Source organism: Uloborus diversus, chromosome 3 (assembly GCF_026930045.1).
Source record: "Uloborus diversus isolate 005 chromosome 3, Udiv.v.3.1, whole genome shotgun sequence".
NCBI classification, from domain to species: Eukaryota; Metazoa; Arthropoda; class Arachnida; order Araneae; family Uloboridae; genus Uloborus; species Uloborus diversus.
This window is the reverse complement of record NC_072733.1, coordinates 25,371,920-25,388,586: the sequence shown is the minus strand read 5'-3', so window position 1 is coordinate 25,388,586 and position 16,667 is coordinate 25,371,920. Positions and strand designations below refer to the sequence as shown.

Below are 16,667 nucleotides of genomic sequence, written 5' to 3'. Positions count from 1 at the left end.
AACTTTTGAACTTTTCACTCTAAGCACAAAGAAGCACGGATTAGTTTGATCTATAGTGATACATATTTGAACTAATTTTGCTACTTACCTGGGTGTGGCACTAGACTCTAAACTACACTGGACTAAATATATTCATCTAGTGGTCAAAAAGGTGATGAATAGATTTACCTTGCTGAAAAGAATAGCAGGGGTAAAATGGGGAACTTTCCAGAGAGTTCTTATCTTCACCTTTAATTCATACATTAAACCAGTTTTTGATTACAGGCTGAACTTCTTATCACCACTTCTGATAGTGTTCTAGATAAACTAGACGTTGCACAAAACAAGGCACTAAGACTCATTACTGGTGTAACAAAATCAACCCCTATTGCTGCTATGGAATTGCAAACTGCAACTTATTGTTTGTCAGATAGACAGATATACAGTACTTTATCCCTAGGTGAGAGATTGCTCAGAAAAGAGTTTTTGGAACAGCTACATCCCTCCTCAGGTCAAACTCAAAACACAACATCCTTTCTTATTTGAGTTTCACCGAGTTGCTACAGACCTCAATGTCTCGAGCATCAGACAACCCAATTTTAGACCGTCTATTTTCCCTAGTACTCTAAATTACGCTACTGCTAACTTGGACTTGGTGCAGCCTCTACGTAAACATTCTTTCTTCACAGGCTTAGTTAAGGGCTTCTGCCCTGGCTACTATTTATGAAAGGTATCCATTTCAAGATTGGCTTCACGTATATACCAATGGATCTGCTACAGCCTCCTCAGGAAGGGCTGGTGCTAGTGCTTTTCCCAAATTTTTCAGCCTTAAGGAACCTTTGAGTGTCTGGTCAGATAATTTTGCCAGTGAAGTTTTTGCAATTTATCTTTCTCTTAAGGTGATCACTGAGATCTCTTGCCAAAAAATTGTCATTTTTGTTGACTCTCAAGCTGCAATACAGTCAATTACAGACCATAACCTTTTCCCAACAAACTCAGTTTGAATCTAAACTCATTATAAGTTCACTTCTTGATTCCGGTAAAGATGTGCTCCAATGGATACCAAGCCACTGCAAAATCTATGGCCACGAGCAATCTGACTTGTTGGCTAAAGAGGCTTCAACATTAAATCCACCTTTTCTCCCGATCCCTCTTCGAAATGCTAAGCGACATCTTGGGAGCAATATCAGGCTCAAAAGAATTTCCTCTCTCCGTGACATTGCCTGCGGAAAATCTCGGGCGTGTCTTCTTGAAGACCAAACAAGACTGCAACTTTCCCTCCTCCCTAGAGTAAGGGGTTACATCTTTTCGTGTCATTACTGGTCACGAATACTAACAAGCCCATCTTTTTAAAATCGGACTGGCCAATTCTCCACTGTGCCCACTATTTGAAGGGACTATGCAAATGACAGGGGAGCATCTTTTTGATTGCCCTGTTCTTCTCGACGTGCTCAAGGATGTCGTCTTCAAAGAGCTTTCCTGCTCTACTGCTACATCATTGTTGCATTGAACTGGAAGGCGCCTTATGTTCAAGAGGACGTTAGTGGGTGTAATTAAAAAAAAACAATGCTTTACTTAACTACTTGAAATGACTTTTTTTGAAGGCTCCACCATAGAAAAATTCCCGTTTCAGAATAACAGCATTTATGTTTAATAATGATTCAATGGCAAAAAAAAAAAAAAAAACTTTATAAGGAGACAAATTAAGAAATTTTCAACTGTTTTGCTTTGAATAAAAATAGTATAGATCCTAGAAATTTCTTCCTATAGTTTATTAAGAAAACTAAAGAATCTCAGAAACTAAGGTTCAAGAATGTCACCAAGACTGCTTGTGAGTACTGTAGTTGCAGGGGTGCCCACCCCCTTAGAACAAGGGTGTGCCCCCCTAAATTTCATGAAGATCCCCCCAAAAGCAAGAGCCCCCTAAAAATGATTAATATACCCCTCAAAACCCCCCTAAGAATTTCAATGCCGCAGTCTGTGCCATGACCCCCTTCCCCTAGGTGGGCACCCCTCAGGGGTCGAAGTAGTCTTATATTCAGTAAGTTACCGCCCTATAGCCAGAGCTAAGGCAGAAATACATGAAATACACCGCCAGCTCAGTCAATTCCAGCCAAGGACTGCAGTTTCGTGCTGATTAGCACTCATCAGCCCGGCATAGGACTAACTGAGCTGGAGGTGGAAAACCTCTCAAACCCCAGGAAAAAACCCCAGCTCAGTTAGTCCAATGCTGGGCTGATGAGTGCTAATACGCACGGAACTGCAGTCCTCGGCTGGAATTGACTGAGCTGGCGGTGTATTTCATGTATTTCTGCCTTAGCCCAAGCTATAGGGCGGTAACTTACTGAATATACCTGCCTTGCCTGCAATATTCGAGTTGAACCGAACCATTGTTTCGGTCACTCATCTGGTCAGTTTTAATTCTATATTAGCTACCAGTTTATTTGGCACTCTTGGCTTCCTCTAGAGGTTTTCCACCTCCAGCTCAGTTAGTCCTATGCCAGGCTGATGAGTGCTAATAAGCACAAAACTGCAGTCCTCGGCTGGAATTGACTGAGCTGGCGGTGTATTTCATGTAGTCCTATATATCCTATATTTTCAAAAAAACATCAAAATCGTCCTAAATTTCCTATATTTTTTGAAAATATCCTATATTTCCATTTTTTACCCTATATATCTTCTAAAAAGAACAGTAAATAATTTTAGTGACATTGTATTTTTCACTAAAAGTACGTGCCCAAACGAATTTAAAATTAAAAAACGCAACTGACTAAATCCTGCAACAGGCATCTTCTATAACTGGCTACAGCAATGTGACGTCACTCTATAGTGGGTGGAGTTTCAAGAACTAAGTCTGAAGTCAGTTTTAGAATTTTGCGTTTGGCAACAGCCGTTTGTTTTGTTTTCCTACGTGGTTTTCGTTTTTGTGAGTTGTTTTTTTGTGTTCAGTGCATTTTCAGATCGGAATGTTCAAATATTCTTTTTGTAATCTTTTCTTTTTGTGGAATTTTGGGGTCGTGGAATGTAAGTTCCTTTTGATGGCAAAACATATTTTGTTGTAATAAGTGGAATTATAATGGCAAAATCGCATCGCTTTACAAAATTTCATGTGGAGTGGTTGGATCAGGAGGACATTAATGGTACAAATATTGGTGCATGGTGCACCAAAGAAAAGATGATTTTACCGCTTTTTGCCATTTTAGCAACTGTTCAGTACCCATAAGCAATAGTGGATTTTCACAATTGAGGCAGCATGCTAAAACATTCAAGCCTAAATAAAACTCTGAAAAACGTCAGAAGGATCCTTCTCAAGCTCTGTTTGTTGTTAATACAAGTGGTAAAGGTATCAGTTTAGATATAAAATCAAAGAACAGTGGAATTAGTACTTGAGTCATGAGTGAGGAAAAAAAAATAAAATTATCTTTGCTCGAATTTTGTTTAGTTATTTAGTCTATAAAGTACATTGTTTTTTCAAAAATTATTCTTTCAACTACAGGAAAGTCATTTCAGATGTAAGTTACAATTTTGTTTGCGGTTTTTTTTAAACAGAATCATTGATAAGGATAACTAAATAATATATGATATGTATTATTTCTTTTTTCATAGCAAAATTATTCATATAATGTGTCCTATATTTGTCCTATATTTTTTGTGGAAAATGTCCTATATGGAACAAGTCGATCACTTCTACATAGACCCCTGGTAGATTATATCCCTGATTTTACTAAATGGTTTAAAAAATATGCAGTGAAACCTGTGTAAGTTGGCCACTCGCGGTGCAGTACTTTGGCGTTCAACTTAGACAGGTGGTCAACTTATAAAGGGCGGTAATGATTTTTTACTTCCTTTTACAAAAAAGGAAGTATTGTATTCGCGAAAAAATTTTCACTCAAAAATCGCCCTTAATTTCCATTTTGCCATTGGGGGTGACCCAAATGAATGTTGAGTTTTTTTTTCGATTCGACCACATGCGGAAAAGTGCCTAAGAATGTATAGACACGCGAAATATCCATTTTGACCATCACCGAGGTAATTACAACGACTTTTCTCGTGACGTCTGTATGTATGTGCGTATGTGCGTATGTATCTCGCATAACTCAAAAATGGTATGTCCTAGAAAGTTGAAATTTGGTACATAGACTCGTAGTGGGGTCTAGTTGTGCACCTCCCCTTTTGGTTGCTTTCGGATGTTCCTAAGGGGGTCTTTTGCACCTTTTTGGGGGGAAATCATTGTTAATATCAATGCAAACTTAAGTGGTGTTATAATTTGGTAAACACTTGGTGACGTATCGCCAAGCTTTTGGTCGCCAAGTTTTTTCACCAACTTGGCGACGATTTTTTTTTTTTTATTTTAATCTGGTTTCAATTTGGCCACTGTTGGTGATATTTAGAGAGTAAACTATTGAATCATATTAAAACTGCCAATAATGAGAAAATGACATTAAATTGGAGTAAAAGGAAGTCATGTGATGCACACATCAGCTCGTTTTTTTTTTTTTTTTTTGTCATTTCTTGCACCATGTATTCATTTTTTTTTTTGAGTAATTCACCCTTACTCTTTCTGTTCAACTCACTTTTATTGTTTAACATCATTGAAAGTGAAACAATAATTAAAAATACTATTCAAATAATTTTGTTATTTTTTCCTTGTTTTTAACTATATTAGACACTGTAGTTTTAGAAATTCCATTTGTGCCAGCTAATTTTCTCTGGCTTTCTTCATTTTCAATTAATTTTAATATTTCATACTTTTTATTAATTTAAAGTTTCTTTTTGAAGCCTTTTTATGTAAAACTTATAGCACAAAGAGCAACAAGCTCGGCTCTGCGTATCCGCAGTGCGAGGGGTCCGCGTCCTTAAAGGTTGCTAACGGCCCTAGAAATTGAAGAAAAAAATAATAGAAAAAAACTAGTACTAAAACTTATTCACTTTACAAATAGAAACTGCTAGCCACTAGGGAGGGGCCCTACATATTTTGTAGCAGAGGGGCCCAAAATGTATAGATCCGGGCCTGCTCTTTGTAGCCCAATTCCTGTGTTGCCACAACATATTGCAACTGAAGGAAAAGACTTTGAACTTTTCTACTGACACCTATTTTCATTGAACAGAGTACAAAAAGCTATCTCAAAAGAACAGCAAATGAAAAACAAGTTTGGAGAATAAAGAGCAGCATAAGCTTTATGCTGCTGTTTAAATGCTGCTGTTTAAAATGCTGCTGTTTAAAATGCTAGTCTGTCATCAAAGCATTAAAAACATTCTTGGAAAGCTATCAAAAAGAAAATAATAATAATAAATAAATAGATAATAAAATAAAATAATTTGCTGAAGAAAGTTTAAGAAAATAAACCGAATGGTCAACTTACAAAGGGTTTTTTACAATACTCCAAACCAAATTTGGCGTACATTAGTGGTCAAGATAGACAGGTGGTCAAGATAGAGAGGTGGTCAAGTTACAGAGGTTTTCCTTCTTTGTATGCGATAGGACTAATTCCGTTCCTGACAAAAGTGGTCAAAATAGACAGGTGGTCAACTTACAAGGGTGTTCAACTTTACAGGTTTTACTGTAATTAAAAATTCTGAAATGAAAGAGGAAAGTTCTGCTCTGTATCGAATGTTGCTTAGAGTATTTGGAAGATCATCCTCTCTGAATATTGTTAAAGTAGCTCATTTTACTGTTCATTTTACATGCTCAATTGCCTATGAAGTTGCAGCCACTGCACCTGGAAGTCATTTGAATGCAGGGGCGGATCCAGACACAAATCTTGGAGAGGGCCACTTGGAAAAATACGATGCTTTTGAAAAATTTTGAATTTTACAAATATCAATTTAACACACCTTTAACTAGAGCATTTTTTAAGGAATTTTCGCTAGGCAATGCAAGTTTAACATATAGGCTGTAACCTTCCCAATAGTTATCCTTTTTTCTTAACAAATGTTTGCATATATGGTCGCCTCAAAGTGGTATTCCTGTAATCAGTACTGTGTTCTGAGGCGACTGTATATTACTTCTGATCTAAGGGAAGCCTATATGAACTAACGGTAAGTATATTTACTCCAAAGTAAAGGGTGCCCAGGGTTTCTCCCCCAGAAAATTTTCAAATTTGTAGTCTTAAAAACACATTTTAGATGATCTTTGGTAATGTTAGGGGAGAAGAGGTTCGATGGCGCTCCCCTGTCTATTCTTCAAAATAGTAACTCTAAGGATAATTCATTTGTCTCTTGCACATTCGATACTCTGTAGATGCAAATTTTAGCATACTTACTGACATATTATGTAAATTCAGTAATTATGTGTGTCTCAAGGAGTGATGTTCATCGTTTTCATTATCATTATAAAATTCATGCAGTACCGTAAAGGTTCAGTTTTGAATACAAGAAAAGCATATGAATTCTTTAGTTTTCTCAGTAGCTTTTGATCAAAAAATTTGATTACTTATATTGGAAACATTTCATGGAGCTTACACGAGCGTCTGAAGTATTTATGGTTAATTTGGATGTTAAGTTTATTTGCCATTCGATTGTGACGAAGAGATATCCCTCTTCTCTTGTGGTGTAATGAAAATGCATGGAAGTGTGATTGTGCTACTTTTAGTTGCTATAATTTTCAAAAAGAAATAGTTAACAACCCGAAAAAAATTTCAGGTGTGGAGAAAAACATTTTACTTTTAAAAAAATTTCCTGGGTGAAACTTTCGGCATGTACACAGAAAAAAAAAATCAATGGAACTAGAAATTGCACTGCATTAGAACCAGCGCTGCATTTATAAAAGGAATTCATGATATTTGGGGAGAAAAAATCTCCCCAATAAGTGAACATTAAAATATTTTAATTGGTTAAAATCACATTTTTTGAAATAATTGAAGTTAATTGTAGGCATTTAATTGTTTCCAAAAATAAACCTAGATAAAACAATAATAACTATGCATTTTATTTCACACATTTTACATAAAGACAAGAAAATTTGTCCGCACTCAAAATGATTAATCTATGCAGTATCTATCAGTAGCAAAAGCAATTAGACTTGGGTTCTTTTTCAAGATGATATAAATTAAGAGGTCTATCTAATTTCACTGGCAGAAAAAAAGCTCATTTAGTTAATCTAATACAGTTTTCTATAAGGTATTTTTAAAGAGTATTCTTTAATTGACTTTCGATGTTACAAATAAATGTTCTGTTGTGTCAGAAAAGGACATTTTAAAAATTTCATTACTGTTTTGGATAACATTTCTATGTGAAAAAGGATTTTCAACACATTTGGAAATAAAAACTGAAGCAAATTAAATGCTGAATCTAATGCAGGACTGAAACTGACTGATATTTTTGCCTTTCTTTGAGCTTCTTCATTCCACAACAATCCCATACCTAGTATTTTTCAAAATTGAAAAAGCTCAAAAAGAAAAAAAAGCCCACCCCGTTTGTTTTGCGTTCATTTTTAGTGGTCATTTTAATTTGTACTTTTAAATTTTGCAGTTATGTTTTCATTTTTTGTTGCGCATTTTTTTTTTTTTTTTTTTGCTTTTCACTAACTGCTTATTGCACAAGGGTTCACCAACTTCTTTCAGAATTTGAAAGGAGTTCTCAAGGGGAAAAAGGTTGGGAACCGCTGGTTCTGAGTAATAAATTGTCTGGAGCTTAAAATTTTATATTGACTCCATAAGATTTCACAATTTTTGTCAGACTCTGTGTATGTATACTCATGAATTCTTAAAATAACAGTACATCAAAAACTTTTGATGACTCGGAACATGAAAAGTGCAAATTAATATTTTTCTTTTGATAATTCCGTTTAAGAAGGCACTTACTCTACTTAAAGACAATATTTTAGGTCCCTTGAAAGGCATTAAGCATCTTCAAATATTGAATCTTTTTATGTTTTCACACCAACATGAAGTTTATTTCATCGAACTTGATTTATTTGCTTGTCATTTCTCTTTACTGATTATTTGAATTTTGAATCTCAATTTCAAAAAAATTGCAATAAATATCTCTTGTATTTCTATAATGCTTTATTTAGTTTTCCTAAAAGAAAACAACTCTGACTTGACCTTTTAATGAATTATAAATTTTCCTTTGGAAATTGATGTTTTAAGAGAATTTTTTTATTATAATTTTCTTATTTAAGATTACTTGTGTTATATAAGCTAAAATTTTCATGTTTTAGACCTTATCCTAATGTAATATCAGCTTTGCATCAAGGCTCTCAATGTTGTTCTTGTGGTATGCGTTTTAAAGATATTCAAAGTCAGCAGTACAGCCAGCATTTAGATTGGCATTTCAGAATAAATAGAAGAGAAAAAGAAGAATTTAAGAAACCAGTGTCAAAACGTTGGTACTATGAAATAGAAGTAAGTTTCTGATTTTCATATGTTATTTTGGTGGGGATAGGGGAATACTTGGTTGTTTTAAATTTTGTTGAGATGATTGAGTTAGTTATTCATATTTGTTGAATGTTATTGTTTGAAATTCTATGAAGGTGAATAATTTTTTTTTTTTTTTTTTTGATGTATTGGGAAGACCAGATACCACTTGATCCTTTTTTTTTTTTAAACTTATAAGTTTTATTTGATTCAATGGGCTAAACAATCTCAAGTTACATTTTTAGAACAGTCTTTAATCCATCAAAATGCCCTGCCGTTTTCAAAGTTTAGGTATTACAGTAGCATACCAATTGGGTCTAGTGCCCCTGTCAAACTTTTGAGGTCATTTCAGAATTTTTCAGAGGAAGGAGGGCAGGGTTCTCTCTGACATATATCGGTCAATATACATCATGATATAAATTACGATATATATCCAATATTTATTTTGAAAATCTCATGTTATTTTGATATTTTCAATATTTATTTTTTCAAAGTACGACGTTTGAGATGTAAAAATTAAATGTATTAATAATAAAAACATATTTTTGTTTAATTATTAAAAATAATCAAAAGTAATGTAGTATATTTACATAATATATATTAATGTATCATTAATATAATGAAAATAATGTAATATTCCTACTTTATTTTCTATTCATATAATTATTAGTAGTGTAACAATTTTAATTGGTCAGGAAAAAAAATGCCTTACGGATGTGTAGTATGGACTGGTTAATGCATATTTTTTTTGTTCTGAAATATGTAAAATTCATAAAAAGTAGCTAACCAAAGCAAAATGAGTAAAGCATTTAGTGCTTAAATACTTCAATTAAAATTAATAGAAATGTATAAGTTATGCTATATTTTATTTCTAATAGTTTAAATTATCAAATTTTACTAATGATTGTAAATATCACTTTTACTTAAATGCCATTCAAAGTACATAAATGTTGATATAAACTGCATATTTATGATCAAAAATAATGAAAGAAACATTAATTTTAAAATTGCGGTATTATAATAATAATAACATAAGAAAATAAACTACAGTGATTTAAGGGAGCAGTTGCTATTAGATGACTTAAGTTTGCACTGATTGAAAATATTGGATATTTTTGATATGTACTCAACACATGATATAGGAGAAAAGCAACACAATTCATACAAAGAAGCATAGTTTCATTGTGTTCCTGAAATCCAGCCCCCCCCCCCCCCGGACTGGCCTATTCTGCCTTGGGCAGGTAAAGGGTAGTAACTGGAATTTCTTCTTTTTTTTTTTTTTGCATGTTTGTTGTCTATTGTACATTAGCATTATTGTATTATTGTATAAGCTTGTTTATTTGGTTGCAGCCGAAAAAAAGTTTAAAAAAAAAATGGCAAATTCCAACATTTCCCTATTGTAAGTGTTGAATCTATAGCATGTTTCTTCAAATATCTCAAAACACTAAAATTATGGGAGAGGTCATTTTGACCCCCATGCAAACTCTTTTTGCTTACTGCTCTGTATTTTCATAAAAAGCCTAATCCTTCTTGACTTTTCTTAACTAATTTTGCTGTTTAGCAATATAAAGCTTTCAAGAATACTGAATTTATTTTTCAACCCAAATTAAAAGGTTATACCTAAAAGTGTGGGCAGATGTTCTTTTGACCTTTTTGAGAGAAAAAAAAAAGAAATGCAAATACATTTACTGATGCTGAAACATAGCAGAAAATGCCTCTTAGAATATAGCATTGCAAGAACATGAAGCATTTTTAATGTTTTTGTACCTAAAGGCATTAGTCGCTAGTTTCTGAAATGTAAATGAAACAGTGCTGGTTATTTTAAGGGTTTTAAACTTTTTAAAAATGCTTTAATATGTATCCTCAAAATCTCTGCACCCTTCAAATAAACTGCATTTGTTCTAACTATGTTTATTTTTAACAAATTTTTACAAATATACGCCATTATATGGGGAACTATGAAAGATTTCTTTTCGGAGGTCAAAATGACCCCTACAGGGGTCTAGGTATATGAAGATCACCGTAATTCTAGTATTAATAATCATCAAGTTGTCACATTTTAAAAAATCATGAAATGCTTGATCTCAATATCTTGATATTTTTAAAACCAGCAAAATTCTTGCTTTTAGCGTGAAAATGTTTATTAATAATACCACAAAAAAATCTTCTGGTTTTTCAATTTGTGAAGTTGGATAATTCTGGCTTTATTTATCACTTACTTTCACTGTGTTTCATCATTCTTGAATAGAAAAAGGAAAAAAAAAATTCTCTGAATGAATGGATCTTGTTTACAGGATGTGTAAAATCCAAAGTCTTTCCAATTTTTTCTAAGACAACCAGTGGCAGTAAAGAATATATGCCTGTTCTCTTATGACACTCCAAGGTTTTTTTATTTCTAAGTTACAGTTTGTAATGCATTTTTGCTTCTGGGTGTTTATTTTTTTAACAGGTTCTTAAAGAGTCGTTAAAGAGTAAAGGACTAATGCATAGTGTTGACTTCAGAATACAAATATGTACTCTGTTTTCTGGAATAATTATTTATATGAGTATGTGTAATTCTTTTTGATGTGAACTATCTTTTCTGATGACTGTCATCTCAATGTCTATTGACAATCATCTCAATATCTATGTCAATGTCTATTGAGATGGCATATACTGTGTGTTCACTTTTATTTATGTTTTTGACACATTTAACAGTTGGGCTGGAAAGTTTGTAGGCTAGCATAGTAAAATATATTTTTTTGGTAAAATTCGATTGTATTACTTAATATAGTTGCCTTTGAGGGCAATACAGCGATTATATTGATCATACAGTTTTTCAATACCAGTTTTATTGTATGATTTCTCTTAAGCCTCAGTTTCTGCTATTCTCTCTGCGGAAGTGCTTAATTTCTTTCCAGCAAGCATTCTTTTGAGGTCTGCAAAGAGGAAAAAGCCACTGGGGGGGGGGGTAGATCTGGAGAGTACAGTGGTTGGGGAAGCAATTCATAGCCTAATTCATGCAATTTTGCCATAGTTTTCATTGATTTGTGACATGGTGCATTCTCTTGATGAAACAGAACTTTTTTCTTCTTTGGATGAAACCATTGTTTTGTGATTTCATTGTTCTAACGCTCCAACAACTTTATATGATAAATGCTGTTGATAGTCTGACTATTTTCGAGGAAATCTATTAATATAACACTATATGCATCCCAGAATACAGATGCCATAACCTTGCTATCCAACTGTTGAGTCTTTCCACGCTTTGGATTTGATTCATCCCGCGTTCAGTTCATTCGGCTGACTGTTGATTGGACTCTGGAGTGTAGTGATGGAGCCATGTTTCATCCATAGTACTATATAGGATGAAAAATGAGATTTTATTATGGTCGAATATCATTAAACACTTCCAAATCATCAAAATGTTGTTTCTTTTGATCGATTGTGTGTATGAACGGCACACACCTTGCACACAGCTTTCACATGTCCAAATATTCAACCAACATATGCCCAACATGTTCCTTTGATAGCTTAAAGGTCTCAACTATCTCAGTCAACTTCACTTTATGATCATTCAAAATTATTTTGTGGAAATTTTTGATGTTTTCGTCTTTAACAGCCTCTTTGGCGCGTCCACTGCGTGCATCGTCTCCAATATTCATTTCATCCTGTTTAAATGTAGCTAACTACTTCTCAACAGTTGAGTTACCTGGTTCAGAGTCCAAATAATACATATCAAGCCAAACCTTATCTTAAACAGTATTTGTTTTCTCCAAAAAGCATTGTTTCATTAACACACGAAATTCTTTGTTACTCACTTTTTTCACAATAACAAAAGTTGTTTCACTTTCAAAGCTATATCTCACAAACTAGATGTCCAACAACTGTGAAATTAATAAGTATATCTTTTGAAGCTTGGTACTAACTAAAAATAGCATGGATTTAACCCTATTAATGTCCTCTATATGTCAGCCTAGGAACTTTTCAGTTCACCTGTCATGTGTCTCATATTTATATTTTTTATAGGATTGGATTCAATTTGAAGAGTTCGATGATTGTGAAGAGCGAGGTTAGTTGACACAATGTTTTTGACATTTTATCTTTTTTTATAACTTATGCATAAAGGTTGTCCAGTATTTGCATGTGTATTAGTAAATTATTATAAAATATTTTTTGCAGAGAGCATTTTTGTTTTAATTTTTCCTACTGTTGCTTTGTTTTTCATAGCTCCAAGCTTCTTTGATCTTCAGGCTGAGACTGAAACAGTTGAAGTGCCAACTCCCATTATTCCTAGCATTGCAGCAACAGGTGATATATCAGAAGTGAGTATTTTAGTTCATTTCTAGAAGTTCTTCCACCATTGTGCTTGACTTAGGACTGCGTTATACAGATGGGGAACAAAGGAATGTCCCCCGTCTCTAAAACACATGAGAAATAGAAGAAAAGCTTTATTAAAAAGGAGTTAGAGTACCCCTTGACTTAATTACAGATTTTATGCAATTCGGGACCGATTCATAAAGATCATTAACAATGTTTAATGGAATATGAAGCCGTTTTTCCTGGAGAGCTGTTTTCAATCCCAAAATCTCAGAAAAAAATGTGCGATCGATCATCCAGTTTTGACTTCAAATGTCCCCTCAGCTGTTTGTGAATGTTCAACTCAGGAAACTAAGAGGGCCAGCAAGATGTTCTATTTAGCCCGTAGCTCTTCAAACCATTTTTATTTTAACAGTGTATATAAGAAGTTGTATCATCCTGAGACAGTGGGCATTTTCTGAAAATGAAATCTGGAAAAAAAGGCTGCATTCTATCCCGCAAAATGGCTATGTAGTAAATAGATGTTAACCCTCCATACAGAATAACAAGCAGTCTTAAGATTTTGCCAAGATATCACCCTCCTCTCTCCCTATCATAAGGGAACCACCTCTATGCTTCATAGTCAGCAAAATGCAGCCAAAAAATGTGCTTCTGTTTGCTTTCTCCATATATAAATGCGTCCAGTTGTCTCAAATATGGTGAAGATTGAATCATCAGACTAGATAACTTGAACCACTGCGGAGGAGTCTGAAGCACACAATGGGTTGTCATAACTGCTTTACAAAATACAACTCTTCCATAAATTTTCAAAGCAGGAAGTTTCTTTTGAACAATTCTTGCTGAAATAGGATTATGGAGATAGTTATTTTTATATCTGACTTTATCTGGGGTTCCTTATGTTTTCAGACCATTATGCGGGTCATTCTCTTTTATCCCTCTCAGAAAGCCCTCTCATGTTTCTGTTAACCTGGAAATTAGGGGAAATTAATACTTTAGTAGGGTTGTAAGCAATTGAAACAGCTTACCGGAAGAGACGTTAATGAGCAAATGGGTGGGTTGCTTTAAAGAGTCCATTGATCTTCATTGGGACTAATAGCCAGATTAGGACCAGCTTTGCTGAGCCCAGAGCCTGTTGTCGGTTGTTACATTTGTATTTGTATGCTGTCATGTACATACACCCATATGCCCATACTTTTGGAATTCTTGAAAGAAGTAATATAAAATTGGAGCAAGTACAAAATTTGCAGAAATAGAGGATGGATACAGAGGGACTTATATTAAAAAAAAAAATATATATATATATAAAGCTTTTAACATCCTTTGCTTTGTGAGTTGTTATGCTAGACTTTCTATTCATTATTTTCACTAAAAAAAAAATGCTGACACACACATACAAAAGAAAAAAATTGTTGCCTGATAGCTCATTAGAAATTATAGTTCTAAAGCATATAATATGAACTTTTTGAGTATATGCTAATATGAGTGTGCCATTAAAACATGTAACAGGCATAGTATCGTGGTTAGTCTTTCAGAAGTCACAGTGAACCCACAGTCAAATAATGATGCAGATTTGTTTTTCTTTTATTTTCAAGTGTGAATTCGGTGAAAAACTTACTTTCTGAAAAAAAAAAATTGTTTGACCGATATATACTAGTAAAAAATGGAAAAGTTTCCAAGTTCTTTACAAATTTGATGCAGTTTCATATTAAAGTACACTCCTGTTTGTGAAAATTGCAACACCACGAAGGACTTAGGTGAGTGAGCTGAAAAGTGCAGGAAATGTAAAGTAGGGCATGATATGCAAATGATTAGAATTACAGACCGGTAGCACATGCGTATGCTGAGCAGCGCCCTCTGAACGGCGGATCGAACCGAATATCAATAGACGACTGAAGCGAGGCGTGTATGATTATCGGTGGTTGTATGCTAGAGTAAATGTTAACTGAATCTTTAGTATGCCTCTTCGACGAATGAAAGCAAAATTTGAGCAAATTTCAGAGTTTGAAAGGGGCAGAATCATTGGCCTTCGTGAAGGTGGATTGTCTTATTGTGCAGTAGCCGCTAATGTGCAGCGTAACAGCAGCAGAATCATGCGTGTTTGGAAGCAGTGGACGGACAGCTTGGAAATCCGAGAGTGGACCCTGAAATGTGACGTCAGCTCGCGATGACAGACACCTGGTGCATATGGTGCTGACAGACTGCTCAGCTTCTTCTAGACAATTGGCAGCACAGTGGTCAACAGCTACAGCTGTTTCGTTGTGTCCTTCATCAATTTGAAGACGTCTGCTGCTGCGTGGGCTGCGCACAAGGATTCCTTTATGCAGTATTCCTCTCACTTAAAACCATCATCGCCTGCGGCTACAATGGGCCAATTTGCATAGGAGCTGGAGTGCTGATTGGCAGCAGGTCATCTTTTCTGACGAATTCCACTTCAATTTGTGGCACCATGATGGCCGAATTTGTGTCAGACTCTATGCTGGTGAACAGTACATTCTGGAGTGCATTATTGAACGCCACAGTGGACGAATGCCCGAAGTTTTCTGGGGTGCCATAGCATATCATGGACAATCACAATTGCTACGAATTGTGGGCAATTTGAACAATACCCAATTCATAAACGAAGTTTTACAGCCCCAAGCTACTCCTTTCCTGCAAGGATTGCCAGGGGCTGTATTCTAGCCAGTCCACATGTCGCCAGGACTGTCAATTCCTACCTTGATTTGCAGCAGGTACAGCTTCTTCCTTGGCCTGCATATTCCCCAGATATGTCACAGATTGAACATGTGTGAGATTTTGTTGAGCATGATCCTCGTCCTGTTGCTTTGACAGATGAACTTTGGTTGCGCATAGAAGCAATATGGAATACTCTTCCACAGGCAAATATTCAAACTTTGTTTCACTTCATGCCTAGTCGTGTAGCAGCTCTTATTGTGGCGCGTGGTGGCCATACAAAATGCTAATTTCTATCTCTTTTTAATGTTTGGTTTGAAAATGTAATCATTTATTTGTACCATTACCACTAAACTGTGTATTAAATTTCATTCAACTATGACGCTTCCTTCATGGTGTTGCAATTTTCACAAACAGGAGTGCATATCAAAATCTTTTAAAAATCGTTTTATATTATGGTGCATTCATATTTTGCTTAAACATTCCATAGAACCAGTATTGTATGCATTTTTCTAGATAAACATTCCATTTCATTTCAAATGATTTGGCATCTTCAATCAAGCCCGATATTTTATAAAGCTTCTTTTATGCTTGAAGAAAATATATCAATGATAAAAATACCAAGCTTTTTTTGTAATTGTTTCTGTTGCTGTGGTTTTTTTTCTTTTATAATTTCTTTGGTGCAAAAAGTTATTTATTTTCACGTTCCTTAATGTGAAAATGTTTTTTGATGTATGAGAGCTGTCAACGGCCACAAACTGATATCAGTCATTAGTTTCTAATCAAATTTGAAAACATCATGAAAGAAAATAAAAAAGGAAAAAAAACCATTTGCGAAATTTATTTTCTCTTATATTGTCATAACTTTTATAATACATATTTGCAACAATAAATAATATAAAGTTTGGGATTGCTGTCAATATTACGAAGGGAATTAAAGCTTATTATATCTGTTTCACTCAGATCTATTGCAGTGATCAAATGAACACATGAGTGGATAAATCATATTGCTAGAAACACAAAAAAAGAGTCTTTAGTTGTTTGCTCTGAAACAGCCTGATTGCCTGCATTTTTGACAGATGGCTATCGAATGTTAAGAACTCCTTGATCTGCACAATGGTCCGTCAAAGTGTCCTGCTGTCATGGCAACCAGCAAAGAAAACTGGTTTTGGGTGAAAAAACTAGATGTGAACAAGACGTACAGTCGATATTTGAACTGCCCGTGAACCAGTGTGTCTCCACTTTAGGGAGCTATGCATTAATGCAATTTGTAATAAAAAACTGAATAGATTGATTTTTTTTTTTTTTTTTTTTTTTTTTTTTGACAAAATAACCGAGTTGGGTAGGTTTTTGTTTTTTTTT

The 16,667-nt window shown here is 34.5% G+C and overlaps 1 protein-coding gene across 1 annotated transcript in view; it reads left to right on the top strand.

The window, feature by feature from the left end:
• Positions 1-16,667, top strand: part of LOC129218287 (uncharacterized) — a 152,018-nt gene that overhangs the window by 123,884 nt on the left and 11,467 nt on the right. Inside the window, exons 17-19 of the mRNA XM_054852522.1 lie at positions 8,141-8,324; positions 12,345-12,387; positions 12,546-12,640. Coding sequence (XP_054708497.1) covers positions 8,141-8,324; positions 12,345-12,387; positions 12,546-12,640 — 322 coding nt within the window. The remainder of the gene's footprint in view (positions 1-8,140; positions 8,325-12,344; positions 12,388-12,545; positions 12,641-16,667) is intronic.